General features: G+C 41.2%; 7 protein-coding genes across 7 annotated transcripts; 4 read left to right on the top strand and 3 right to left on the bottom strand.

The window, feature by feature from the left end:
• Positions 1–237: 237 nt before the first annotated feature.
• Positions 238–836, top strand: MUS81 (Crossover junction endonuclease mus81; the record flags this gene model as incomplete). Its single annotated transcript, XM_064827990.1, has 3 exons — positions 238–421; positions 479–700; positions 772–836. 3 exons carry the CDS (start codon positions 238–240, stop codon positions 834–836), a joined length of 471 nt encoding a protein of 156 aa, XP_064685192.1.
• Positions 837–1,564: 728 nt separating this feature from the next.
• Positions 1,565–2,140, top strand: ATC70_008743 (uncharacterized protein; the record flags this gene model as incomplete). The annotated part of the gene is made up of 4 exons (XM_064827989.1): positions 1,565–1,651; positions 1,712–1,814; positions 1,871–2,010; positions 2,069–2,140. The coding sequence occupies 4 exons, from the start codon at positions 1,565–1,567 to the stop codon at positions 2,138–2,140; spliced, it is 402 nt and encodes a 133-aa protein (XP_064685191.1).
• A 303-nt stretch (positions 2,141–2,443) lies between these two features.
• On the top strand, positions 2,444–3,632 carry ATC70_008742 (uncharacterized protein; the record flags this gene model as incomplete). Its single annotated transcript, XM_064827988.1, has 5 exons — positions 2,444–2,521; positions 2,587–2,863; positions 2,955–3,090; positions 3,153–3,453; positions 3,531–3,632. The coding sequence occupies 5 exons, from the start codon at positions 2,444–2,446 to the stop codon at positions 3,630–3,632; spliced, it is 894 nt and encodes a 297-aa protein (XP_064685190.1).
• Positions 3,633–3,801: 169 nt separating this feature from the next.
• Positions 3,802–5,766, bottom strand: ATC70_008741 (Aldo_ket_red domain-containing protein; the record flags this gene model as incomplete). The annotated part of the gene is made up of 7 exons (XM_064827987.1): positions 3,802–3,906; positions 3,957–4,039; positions 4,116–4,314; positions 4,375–4,526; positions 4,612–4,667; positions 4,736–4,826; positions 4,884–5,766. 7 exons carry the CDS (start codon positions 5,764–5,766, stop codon positions 3,802–3,804), a joined length of 1,569 nt encoding a protein of 522 aa, XP_064685189.1.
• Positions 5,767–5,970: 204 nt separating this feature from the next.
• VPS24 (Vacuolar protein-sorting-associated protein 24) lies at positions 5,971–7,172 on the bottom strand (the record flags this gene model as incomplete). The annotated part of the gene is made up of 5 exons (XM_064827986.1): positions 5,971–6,514; positions 6,579–6,676; positions 6,726–6,837; positions 6,892–7,002; positions 7,072–7,172. 5 exons carry the CDS (start codon positions 7,170–7,172, stop codon positions 5,971–5,973), a joined length of 966 nt encoding a protein of 321 aa, XP_064685188.1.
• A 1,210-nt stretch (positions 7,173–8,382) lies between these two features.
• ATC70_008739 (uncharacterized protein) lies at positions 8,383–9,126 on the bottom strand (the record flags this gene model as incomplete). Its single annotated transcript, XM_064827985.1, has 1 exon — positions 8,383–9,126. The coding sequence occupies one exon, from the start codon at positions 9,124–9,126 to the stop codon at positions 8,383–8,385; it is 744 nt and encodes a 247-aa protein (XP_064685187.1).
• Positions 9,127–11,761: 2,635 nt separating this feature from the next.
• Positions 11,762–13,299, top strand: ATC70_008738 (uncharacterized protein; the record flags this gene model as incomplete). Its single annotated transcript, XM_064827984.1, has 5 exons — positions 11,762–11,974; positions 12,053–12,342; positions 12,394–12,521; positions 12,576–12,661; positions 12,724–13,299. The coding sequence occupies 5 exons, from the start codon at positions 11,762–11,764 to the stop codon at positions 13,297–13,299; spliced, it is 1,293 nt and encodes a 430-aa protein (XP_064685186.1).
• Between the last annotated feature and the right edge of the window lie 258 nt (positions 13,300–13,557).

The following is a 13,557-nucleotide window of genomic DNA, read 5'->3' as shown; positions in this document are numbered from 1 at the left end:
TCGTGTAATGTGGGAAAACAGACACGTACGCTTGGACAAGACTACACCATGATCTCGTCAACAAGGTATACCCATGAATGCTTCCTCTCGACTGACTTCTACCGAGGCTTTCAGACCATTCATCCCATTCTCCATGCAATCTGAACCGTCACAGTGAGAAACGGAAAGACGAGTGCAATTTTTTCATGGATAGTATCCATCTTTTTCCTCTCGCTTCTATCCACTCATTTTGAAACTATGGTGCGATTCAAGAATCGCTGGGTTCTATTCCAAATTGTGCAGGATCCCGTCATTGAAAATGGACAGGTTATACACCCAAGAACAGCATTTGAAGCAACAGATTCCATGATTGCCAAAGCCATCTTTCAATCTGTCGAACTCAATTATGGACATTTCGGTAAAGGGCAGGGCAGTGTAGCAGGTATTTACAGCGCTGGATAGCTTGCACAAGGGCGTATGCTGACTGACTGATGGACAGTTAAATGGTACAATGCCACCACACGCATTGGCATCTTGCGAATTCCACGAGATTTCACCGACATGTATTTATCCTCCATGTTCTTTATCAAGCAAATTGCAACCATGCCGTGCAATTTCAGTATTCTGCATGTATCTGGCACAGTCATCTTTATACAACAAGCAGCGATTGATTGGGACCGACGATTCTATCTAAAGGAGCAGGAGGAGGCCGATAAAAAAGGTTTGTTGGGGGGGGGGGGGAGGACGTGTTGGTGGCTGCTTGACTGCAATGCTGACCTGTTGATCTGTTAGGCGAGATCTACAACTCTATGGAAAAGATTGAGAAATCCAAAAAGACACTTGCAGCATTACAATAGTAGAGAAACAGGACAGCACACTAGATACCAAATGTAAATAAAATCGAGTAAATCACTGACATGCAGTATTGTTCATTGCCGCCATGTTGCAACTCTGTACAGCCATCTGGAAGAATCTGTCTTGTCCATTTGACAGGTAGTGGGTCATGAGTACCACTGTATATTTCGTTTGGATGTTTCGTCTATGATTTGAGCCAAAAGTGAAATGGAATATTGGGAACAAACAAAGTGCCAATGTGAATGGACTTGAAAAATGTCATTTATGATGCTTTGATGAAAATACAAGATACGCACGCGGTTAGACATGTCGCTGGATCATGAAAGTAGTGTTGGATATTGGCGTTAGATTGCCTATTTTTAGGGTTTTTTTTTTTTTTTTTTTTTTTTTTTTTTTTTGGCTATATGTATGTGTGAATAACAATGTTGCTGTCCAGCATGCTCTGAAAGATCTGAATCGTCTAAACTATTTTTCATCACATCATGGTTACTATCCATCTTTTGTCAGCTGCATTGCTTAACAGTGCATTGACAAGTGATTGTACATTTTCATGTGCCAACAGCAGATGGACATGTGCCTGGTTCAACAAGGTAAATGATCTCCAGTTTCATTCATGCATCCTATCATTTACGCAACCGTCCCTCCAGTGTGACTGAATGATCCTGTGCGCTCTTGAACCACCACCACCACCACCACCATTTGTTGTCCTGTACCATGTACATTGAACAAAATGGGTGATTTTCCTGCTGGTTGGTTCTATATCGAATGCCCAAACCGCCAAGGCCAAGTCTTGACAGTGTCAGACATGTCGATGCAGGTTGTTATTTCTTGTGGATATAATGTGAGATACTGACACACGCACACGCACATACAACAGCCCTCCGTTAGAGTTGAATTACGCCCAAAAAAGATAGGAGGTCATCCTCATCAACTGTGGTGTTACCATCAAGGATTTCTAGTAAATAAACACTCAGGCTGTGGTACTAACAGAACACATTTACAAGACATGCCTCGTATTGATTGTTTCTCCATACAGTGCTAGGTGTTGAAAAGGACAAGACCAAGGATCAGTGTGTATTTCAATCCAAACGCCTTGATCAAGGCGAAAAGAAGCAAACATGGCATTATGACAATTCCAAATTAGTGTTGAGACATGGGGACGCTGGCTATGCTCTTGTAAGTGTATGTACATGATCTAATCATAGTGTGTTGCTCATTGTTGAATATGCTGTAGAATGATTTGCAAGTACCCAAAATGACTACAGAGGATGAAGGATGTGTCTATTTGCTAAACACTCCGTATTAAGTTATTCACCAGGTCTACATAAATTGGTTGTAAAAGAAAACGTTTGCATTTATCTCTCATTTTCACGTTTGTTGTTGCTGAAATATCTGGTGATTTGTGTATGTGTGTGTGTATCTTGTTTGCTAATGATATGTTTGTAAAAGCTGTGTGATTTATAAACCCCTTTCCTAAGCTTTTTTTTTTTTCTTTCTTTTCTTTTTTTTTTTTTTTTTTTTTTTTTTTTTTTTTTTTTCTTTTTCTTTTTCTTTTTTTCTCTTCTCTCTGTCTCTCTTTCTTTCTGTTGCATACCAAAGCATGAAAATAATGTACTATAAAAGCCTGTTTTCGTTTTTCCTATTCTTATTTGCAATTCATTCGTGTCAAGCAACCATCACCATTCTTGTAAGTAAATGTATCCATGGAACCCAGCGGAATCATGACTCACAGCTGCAACACTCATGCATTAGGAATCAAATGACACTCTTGTGGATCGTATAGCAGCATTTGGACCTAGAATTGATGGCGAGATAGGTATTACAGGCCATCTATTGCCACCGCTTGCTGCCAATGATTCCTATGGCTGCATAACTATCCCAAATCCAAACATTAAAAACTGGATCGCACTGGTAGAAAGAGGCCAATGCTCATTCCTACAAAAGGTCAAGAACATGCAAGACAGTGGCGCTATTGCTGTCATTGTAGGTGATAGACATTTCAATGGCTGGGTGACAATGTATGCTCCAGGTAGGTTTCTTTTAGCTGTGATTTTGAAAAATAAGGGGAGGGGGGGGGGGGGGGAGAGCGGTTTCTCTAATCTACTGTATATTGAAACCAGGTGATACTTCTGATGTACATATTCCAAGTGTTTTCGTAGCACAACATCAATATAAGACACTGCTGCAATTATTCAATAGTAAAGATACAAGCGCACCAGTTGCTGTGCGATTGTCAGGAGATGATTTATTGACATGGTAAAATTCAATGTTAAATACAACACACACGGAACCGACTAAACCGTACATTCTCTTTTTAGGCCACTTTTAGATATGCTGCTAGTGGTTGTATTATCACCTGCTGTAATGATGTTATTTATTTATCTTACATGGCAGCTAAGACAAAGACAACGCAGAAAGAATGACATTGCTCCTACCAACTTTGTTGCTAAATTACCCACCTATGTCTTTCGTCGTGAAAAAATTGTAGATATTGAACACACCGAGTGTGCCATCTGTCTGGAAGATTATGTAGATGGTGATCAATTAAGGACGCTGCCCTGCAAACATGAATTTCATGCTAAATGTGTGGATGCGTGGTTGACGTCGCACAAGAAATTTGTAAGTAATGGATGCTTGTCTCTAGATCAAAAAAGCTTAATACTCTTTCTCTCTCTCTCTCCTTTTTTTTTTACCAGTGTCCTATTTGTAAATTTGATATTTGCCAAAAGACAGAGTCATCAAAATCAAACAATTCATCAATACCCCCAAGTGAACGTACCCCGCTTTTGAACGCATAAACCACTTTTATTTCTTTTTATCAGCAAATACATTTCATTTTTTTTTCTACATGTCCTCAAATCCAATGCTTTGTTGCTTCTTTGTATGTGTGTGTGTGTGTGTGGTAGATGAATGGAAAGACCGTTTTATATGTCGAGAAAAAGGAAAGGCATGCTTGACTGTGCTTATTTACCGGGAAAGCAATTTTGTGCTATTATTATTGTTTAATGTTGTCGTTGCTGCTGTAGCTGCTACCACTGTCGCCGGAACAGATGCTGATGAGAGAAAAGACTTCTGAGCAGACATCAGAATCAAAGGTCTCGATGACATGTGCATTGTATTACCTTCATGTACAAGTATTCATTCTCCAATTCCTCCTCTTCTAATGACGATATGGTATGTATATTCGGAAGTGCACTTGGTCGTACTAAAAAAAAAAAAAAAAACATCATTTAAGCTTTTTTTTTCCTACTCCTACACACACACACATGGAGGGAGCTTACCCGATTTTCTCTTGGATGATGGCTCTGCTGTTTTTGCATTGGCTGATTCAGCAGCATTTCTCTTTCTGAGATTGCGTTTCGCTCTTGTCTGGCTACTGGAAGATTCTTCTTCGTTATTCTCTTCGCGGTCATCTCGCATTTGCTTTCGTTTGTCCTCAATCGAAGAAATTAGCGTTTCCTGTAGTTGCTTGCGTTCATTCTGCATTCTGTACGTGAGCAAACAAAGACATGTCACTAAACCCGCTACTACACAACAAACCTCATATTCGTCCTCCAATGCGTTCAAATCCTGGTCGTAGAATGCATCTATGAAAGCAATTTGGTACTTCATGAACGATTCAGCGTCATGGATGGATTTCTCTCTTTTTGTTTCATAGTCAGAAATGATTTCCCTGAATGCCGAATGAGTGCCTACATGGTGCGATAAAAATTTTACATGAGACCCTATACTCTCCTTGCAGTTCTCCGTCAAAATGACCGATACACATGTACACACCTTTTTGGATTTGTATTAACTCTTGCTTTAATTGCGATATCTTGTCTTGGTAGATTCTATCAAATTTGTGTACATGTAAGCTACAGCAATGCAGTGGACGCACGTGCCATATGATACGACTTACTCGTCTGCTTGCTCCCAAAATTCATTGTCCATCCAAGTCATCAGATCATTGTATTCCTTTCTAGCGCCTACTTTGCTGGCATTGGCTTTATCTAGAAAACGTCCATGAGCGGGCTGCTTTTAAAGAAAGGATGACCAAAATACTATACCTTGCCATGTTGTGATGGAATGGCTGACGGGTTGCACATTGCGATCGTCATCTACAGCCGGACGTTCATAAAAAGGAGAAGCAGCACGTTGAGGCGGCGAATTAGGCTTGATGTGATATAGCGAATGGCTGCCATGATGATGTTGTAGTTGCTGATGAGTGGTCAGAGAAGAAGAAGAAGAAGAAGAAGGAGGAGGAGGAGGGGGTGGTGGTAACGACTGAGGTGCCTGATGTGGATGATGGTGGTGATAATGATGCGTAGAGGCTGGAATATTGCCTGAATGAGGAACAACATTCGCAGTAGCAGCAGTAGCAGATGGTAGTGGTGCTGGTGGCAGAGGCGAATACCATGATGTCTCTTTCTTCTTCTCCAGAGTGGGTAAAGCATTGGGCTGCTGGAATCCTGCTTTAGGTATAATGTCTTTGCTTGCCATATGAACAGTAGCAGAGGCAGCATTAGAGTATAGAAACGATGGAGGAGGTAGAAGGGGAATATTGCTTGAGCTAGGCGATGGAGAGGGTTGTCGCGAATAGTAAGGAGGCGTGTTATAATTACCATTTGAAGGATTCGAACTATAATAGTTATCACTTGATGATGGTGTGGAGGTGGATGACGGTAAGGTGCCGCTGCTTCCACTGCTAAAACCAAATGGCTTGTTGTTTAACAAAGGAGCTAATGCTGGAATGCTACCATTGCCCTGCTGTTTTGGTGGTTGTTGCTGCTGCTGTTGATGTGATTGTGATGGCTGTTGCGGCTGTTGTGTCACAGCAGATCCTGAAGATGTTTGTGATACTGTTGCCGAGGATGGAGGCGGTGGGGATCTTGGCAATGAATAGTAGTCTGCGCCTGCTTGGGCAACAATGTATCCAAACTGAGGTAGCATATGTAAAAAGAGAGGTATATCTTGGACAAGAACAGCAAGCAAAAAGAAAGGGGGGGGGTGTTAAATCCAGCCAACCGGAGTTATGTGGGATCAAACAAGAAAGGTAAAAAGGGAAAGAGAGAAGGAAAAAGAAAAAAAAAGGCAGCAAGGATCAACATTTATTCAAGCATCTGGGCGGTCACATTCACTTTACTATCCACTCTTTCATCTGTTTAAATTGCTTGAATGTCGCCAACTGAGGGGCCTTGTGGTGCCCAGTGCGGCAGATGCATTGTAATCTGGCGTGGTAAGGTAGACTACACTGGCACGGCTATTGAGCTGCTGTTGCTGTTGCTCGACTAATTGAGAGGTAGACGTCGTATCCTCCTGCTGCATCATTTGATACTTTTTGAAAAACTCATCATTGTCGCCAAAGAATTTGGCCGCCTTTTCATGCTCTTTTCTGGATTGATATCGATGCAATATCCATAGAAATCCCAGTATAACAATCACAAATACGAGCACTGAAACACCCAATACGGCCCATAGCCAGCCGGCAATGCTGTGAAAGACATCAGGGCCATTGATGCATATGCCGTCATCTGTGCAATAGCCAGTGATACATTCTCGGTCTTGCCAGCAGTTGGCTCCTAAAGCATGCGATGATGTACAAATGTGATTGTCACACCAAGTGCCTTCGGTGCAGTTATCTCGAATGATTGTTTGCTGAACTGCTAGTCCTTTGGCATCATAAGATACATAGTCTGTCCTAAATATCAACATGTCACTATGTCTGTTGTTTGAACTTGCGCTTGTATTCCCTATTCGTTTACCTATCTGAGCCACAATTACCACCTAAAGGTGCTCCTTTGATGAAGCATGTAGAGTTCAAGCAGATGGATTCTTTTCCTGCACATTCATCGTCTCTTTGCTGTCTGATGGTGAACATCCGATCGAGCTATTTATATAAAGAAGCTTACCAGTTCGCAATGCCCACCCACTGGCACAAGTGGAGTGCACTGTGATCCGCTGTCAGGGCAATACATTTGATTGCTGCATCGAGCGGGAAACTTGAAGGCTATTTCATTCCATCTGGAAGCAAAAGTGAGTGGTGCAATCAAGAGCTGATAGCAATGTCTGCTTTACCCTTGAATATAATCCGTATTGGAGCAGCCTTTGTAGTTGCAAGTGTTGTTGCGAGATGCGTCGCAGAACAAGTAAACATTGGCACATGAATCGTCGTATTGCCATGTTGCCCTGTATACATGTTGATTATGATCAGTGATGGGATTGCTTCCATGACACATCCAGGCAAATGATACTTACGAATAGATGGGGCTTGAATCACAAATTTCTCCATACTGAAGACCAGATGTTGCTGAAATAGCTATAGACAAAGCAACCAGCGAAATACACTTCACCATCATCTACACTAGCGTTTTGAAAACGAAAAATGTTGAAAAAAAAAGGAAGAAAAAAAAAAAGGAAAAAGAGAGATCGATAAATAGGAGACAGGGACACAGTTTCTTTTTATACGATGGTTGATTGAAGCGAGAAGATTCACTTTGCTTGCTTTCTTGCTTGTTATCTATCTTTCCATGCACATGTACATGCCATTTAACTTTGTAGTGCACTGAGGTATGGATAGATGCTCACAGTACAAAGACTCGGGCAAGAAAAAAAAAAAAAACCAGAGCAAGACGTTCATATGTAGGTATCTTATATTCATTTGTTGAATATTCACAAGAGATACACATAACAACAATGTGTTGAAACAAAGACCTGGGCCTTATTTAGCATGTGTAATAAGGCAATCAATTTCATTGGCCTACAGTAGACATGGAAAAGGGAGAGCTCTCCAACGTTTGTTTATTTATATAATACTGTTGTTGATCCTGCATGATAAGTGGATTGAAGCAGATCTATTTCTGTATAATTTGCTGTGTACAGTGACAGCTACGTACCACCTTTTTGTTATATAATTTTGCAATATGAGTAACGCTACCCTACCTGATATGTGTGTGTGTGTGTGTCAGTGTAACCTACGAATGATGAAGGTGCTGGGTGATCCCATTGATCCAAGTACGCAAACTTATGACTATATATTGCAGGAAGAAGCTTCCCTTTTTAACCTCTTTTTGACCTGATCTTGTTCCTGAAATTTTGAATGGCCTTCATTAAAGTAGATGATGCAAAATGATTTCATATAGCGAAGCTTTCACATGCTCCAAGACATAAGACGATTCAACCTATCAGCTTATACGCATAATACAAATGTGGCTTGACATCATGCAACGGTAGTTGATATATGTTTCGGTTCTGCCACTATCTGAAGCACCATAGCAAGTCCCTCAGTATAATCCGTACATGCCCTCAACATACCACCATAGATGAACGGGGTATCCAAATTTAGCTGGTGTCAACATTGAAAGAACTGATCTTGCAGACAATGAAGCACTGCGAAGAGACCTGTCAGTTTTGTGCTGAGACGACTTTACTATAAAAGCTATGGAATAAAAGCCAGGATAATTATATGGTTTATTGAATACAAATTAGATAGGTTTATTAAAAGAGTCTTTTTTTTTATCAAAAGAGAAGAAATGAAAAAATATATAAAAAGAGAGGGGAAGGAAACTACTATGGATGATCGATAATGAAGATTTGATTTAAACCGGCTGAATAAATAACAAATTGCTGCAAACTTAACGCAGACAACCTAAGATCAGGAACGAAAGCTTCGTTTGGGCCAATGGCTATGTATCTACCATTATGGAGTCGGAAGCCTCTTGCGTTCGTACCTGTATTGACTTGAATTGTTTGGGGAGGGGGGCGTATATTGGTTATATCCAATTCAAAGCTTTGCAAGTTCCAGGCACCGGCGTTGAGACTACCGCCGCCACGCATGCCACAATTATGCAAACGCAATCGAGTAACTCTTGAAAAGATGCGGTGTACATGTTGTAAATACAGGTTGACATGTAGGTTATCTTCAAAGGTGAGGCTGGCGAGACTTGTGTTGAGAACAGTACATTCGGTGAGCAGATTCTGATCCGGATTGATTCGATGCTTGGCGAGTGCTCGTTCATGGTCGCGTACAATTCGCCCTGTTTCTCTTGCAAATTGGTGAAGTGTTGAGGAACCATGGATGGTGATGGATTGCAGCTGTCTTAGTTCCAGTTGGATAGAGTCCATTAAAGTTGCAGTCAAGTCGCGGATGTGGATTCGCAGGACTTGAAGTGGGAAGCCTCTTAGATCGGGACGAAGCAAGGCAGCGTTGAAAAAAGCTCTTCGTCGGTTGTCTCTTGTCATATTGTGCAAATCCAGCCTTTGTAGATGAGGCAAGGCGTCCATTACTCGATACAAACTGAGTCGTCTTCCCATACTGAAGTGCAGAGTAAGTTGTGTAATATGCTGAAAATCTGCTCGCAATAAACGTGGCAAATCGCCAAAAAAAAAATACACCACGCCCTTATAAATCGCATCCGTTAATCCTCGAATATCAAGCTCTTGCAAAGTGTCGTTGTAGTAGCAACAAAGCCTCATGAAATGGATTTTCGATGCAGCATCAGTGTTCCGGGTGTCCATGGTAAAACTGATAGGGTTACCGACTCTTCCAAGTACATTGTCGAAGATATCCTGAGGAAACAGTTGAAGTAGATCGACTCGTGAAAAGTGGACTCTAAGTGCTGGTAGTCGTCGCAGGAGTTGAAAGAAGATTGGGGTAATGAGTTCTGGGCGTGCAGGTCTAACAGAATGCAATTCCACGGGTCTTTGGCTAATATCGCAAAATTAATATAGCTAAAATGTTAGAAGAAGAACCCTGATTGTTGATTGATATATAATCATTAATCAAATGAGTGTTTATGTTTCAGATGGTTCTCTACTTTCGCTTCGCTTTGGTGAGAGCCAACCTGCACAACGACAGCTCGCGCTACCGATTTCCCTTGCGTATCTTATCAACATACTGCTACTTTCATTTTGATCCTCCATTTACACATGAAAACTCTTCGTATTATCTGTGGATCTGATTCTTATGCGATGCTCTACATCCATATACACGTAGTTACTTCATATACGGGCAAGCAGCGTGCTGATATTGCCCCTTTTTAGTCAAGAGTGTGCCTAATACAACAAAAACTGAGTGCATTTGAGCCGCGTTTTCTCGCGTTCCAGGCCGTTTTAGATTGTCAGAATAGCTCCAGATGGTTGCTCTCATCTGGCAGTTACTTTCTGACACTTTTGCTCGACTTTTTGGGGAGCAAAAAAACATGGTCAAAAATCGACCAAAAAGCATGAGGTACCCCTCATGGTTTTCATCGAAAATCAAACGATCGCATTTTTCACCTTGATAATGAAGACTTTTAATATGGTATATCTTGAATCAAAATGTTTCTCTCGATCCAACGTAGCCTCTGAAATCATCTTTGTAGAACTTTGATATGGAAAATCTCGACTTTTTGGCCAGAAACCTCTTTTCATATTTTTGTAAATTACTCAATAAGTTTATTCAAGACATCTATCTTACATGGTACCATTGGAAGCGCCTTGAAAAGCACTCCAAGAAAGCTTAAAGAAGCATTTTTTTTTTTTTTTTTTGTAGGGGAGTCGAGCTCCAGGTTTTATTTAAAGTCCTTTAAATGTCATGCTGAGGGATAGAAAAGACTGTTGGTGGACCCAATGTCTGCAATGAAGGGGAATAAGATATTTTTTGAACTAAGTTGGGAAAGAAATCTACTACTAATAAGGTGCGACACCTAGAGCCAATACAGTCTTGCGGAAATCGTCAAATATAGATAATGGATAGAGTACAAAAACACCAAACGAGGACATCAGTACTACGTCAAAAAAATCAAAACAACTTGCGTTCACCAGGATTTGAACCGGGATCCTCCCGTTGGCATACGGGAGTTCTACCACTTCGCCCTACCACCAGGGACTAGCTTAAAGAAGCAGAGGATGATCATCATATTTTATACAGTCGAATCTGCTAAAATAGTTCAATCGAGTCGAAAACCATCAAGATTTGGCCAATCTGGAACAGACTATGAGTCTGGGTTTGAATTAGTTTTGGCTGGTGGCACATGTAGCCCCTGTGTTGCTTGGTTGTTGATATGGTGATTCAAGAACGTCAGGCATGGTTCTATAGAGCTTGAATAATAACAAGCTGGTAAGTTGTTGAGCTATCTACCGCCTATCTAAGTATAGTGGTGGAAGAAATACCAATTCATCTTGTAAATCATCACAACTCGACGATTATAACAATATTTCGCACTTGATGAGGAGGACTATTTGGCCTCAATGGCGCCACTTCAATCAAGTTTAAATTGATGTGTAAGCACTGGATATACTCTTCCGCATAGACTACATATACATAGACACCACGATCTATCCAGTATGATATAATGCGTCGGAAGCAGATATATGGCCATGCATTTTCTCGAAATAGCTCGACTTGAAAATCAAGCTTACAGTCGACTTTCTTAATGAGGCAGTGCTATTTAGCAAGCCCAATGTTCGCAACTGTTTCAATTGTATACTTCAGTGAGCGTTTCAAATGCTAACTTTTGTTATGATGTTTTAATAGCACTGAGGTGTTTGTGTAGTTACAAGCAAGGAAGTCATTTGGCCAAAAGCTCAGGCGAAAATGCATCAAATCAAAGGCTTGATCTCATGAGGAATAGGACAAGCAAACTGCCTATCGTTGCTCACATACAACACCCCAACCATACGACTATTTGGAGCCATATCGTCAAGCCTATACGATTGCATTTGTTTGCTTTTTCTGCGCTTCAGACATTTGCGAAAGAGTGCTCTTCGCATAGTTTTCGCTACGATCATGGCAGCAGTGATTGGGCAGTAAGCTGGCCTCAGTGACCGTTGGGTGGAAGCAGGACCATCACTGAAACTCAAAATTTTTCATGAATATACTTTTGACATTTTTTTTTTTTTTTTTTTTTTTTTAGAGTCGAAAAATCTTTTCTCTTTTATAAATCACACAACATACCAAACACAAGCCATGGATACAAACACCAAGAAGAGATCAAGAGCTGATGATATGAGTGAATCTCAAGCAACAAAGAAACAAATTTTGGAGAAAGTGAGCTCATCATCCAGCGGCTCATCCTTGTTACCCACCAATGCTTTACTCGATATCGAGGAAGATTTCCGTATCGTCGTTGGTACCTATGAACGCCTTTTGTTTGGCATTAATGCACTCTGGAACGAAGAGGTAATAAACATGTGGATACATTGGCGAGAGAGAGAGAGAGAGAGAGAGAGAGAGAGTAGGTACTGATCCATACAACAGAAAACTCAAGTCAAATTGGAACCTGTATTTATTATTCCTGCTCACACTGGTTGCATCCGTACTGTAGCCATTGGTGGTCATTTCTTGGCTTCTGGAAGCACCGACGAGATTATTCGTTTATATGATGTCAAGAAACGCAAGGAATACGGTTCTTTGGGTGGCCATCATTCTGGCGATATCACTGATATTCAATTCCATGGCAAGTACATGTTGTCTGCTTCGGACGATCATTCAATCAATCTGTGGAGAACCAAGGATTGGGAATTCCTCAAGACACTCAAAGCACACAAGTAAGTTGGGAGATCAGCAAAGATAGATTTCATACTTACGGGACGCTGTAGGGGAAAGGTAAATTCAATTGCCATTCATCCTACCGGTAAAATTGCATTGTCTGTTGGTATCGACAGAGCTGCTATTGTTTGGAATCTGATGACAGGCCGCAAAGCTAGTGTAAATAAGCTGGGCAAAGGTATGAGGGATGAGAATGATAAGTGATATGCAGTGTACTAAAGTGTATCTGTAGAGGAGCCCATGTTGGTTTTATGGAATCCAGCCGGTGACCAATATGCTATCATGTTTGATAGAACTATCAACATTTATAATGTCTCGGTAAGTATAAAGGGGGGGGGGCTGATGAACTAGTAGTTGAGATGCTTACATCACGTACATAGGATGCCAAAATTGCCACCACCATCACTCAGTCATCTCGATTCCACAGCATGAAATATTTCCACTCCAAAAAGCACGACAAGGACTACATTGTCACTGGCAGCGAAGACAAAACTATTCGTATCTACGATGTCACATCCGGCGAGTGCGTGAAAGAGATCAAAGGACACAAACTGCGTGTCAAATCAGTGACCGTAGTTGAATCTGATGACAGAATCGTTCTTGTATCAGTATCATCTGATGGCATTGTCAAGTGTTGGGATTTAGAGGAAGCATTGGACGGCGATGTGGAGCCTTTGGGAGAATACAACACCAAATGCCGTGCAACTTGCATCACATCTCATGTTGGCTTCCACAAGACAGAAGCAATGGCCGCTGAAGAGGCTGCTGCTGATGCAGAGGCTGCCAAAGAAGCTAAAGCTGCAAAAGTGGAGAAGAAGAAGAAGCAGCAGCAGCAGGAGTCGGTGCCAGCAAAAAAGACAGCTCCCACCACAAAAACAGCAACACCATCCACAGCAAAGGCTCAACCAGCAGCAAAAAAGAATCACAACAAAAAGAAGGCAGCCTCTAAAAAGTAAAAATGTATCAATATAATAAAAAGAGAGATAGAGCTAATTCACATTGAATGTGTGTGCGTTGCACAAAGATATTTGTATTTGTGTGTGTGTGTGTGTGTGTGTGTGTGTGTGTGTGCGAGTGCGTGCGTGCGTGCGTGCGTGCGTGCAAGTGTGCGTGCAAGTGTTTGTGCTTTTGAGAATGGTTTATTTACTTTTTCTTTCTCTCTCTCTCTCTCTCTCTTTCGCCATTAATTCTGACTAAACAGAACACGGCATGCT

This window comes from Mucor velutinosus, assembly GCF_035048745.1.
Source record: "Mucor velutinosus strain NIH1002 chromosome Unknown tig00001563, whole genome shotgun sequence".
Lineage (NCBI taxonomy): Eukaryota > Fungi > Mucoromycota > Mucoromycetes > Mucorales > Mucoraceae > Mucor > Mucor velutinosus.
The sequence above is the reverse complement of the archived record's forward strand: the minus strand, read 5'-3'. Positions and strand labels throughout refer to the sequence as shown.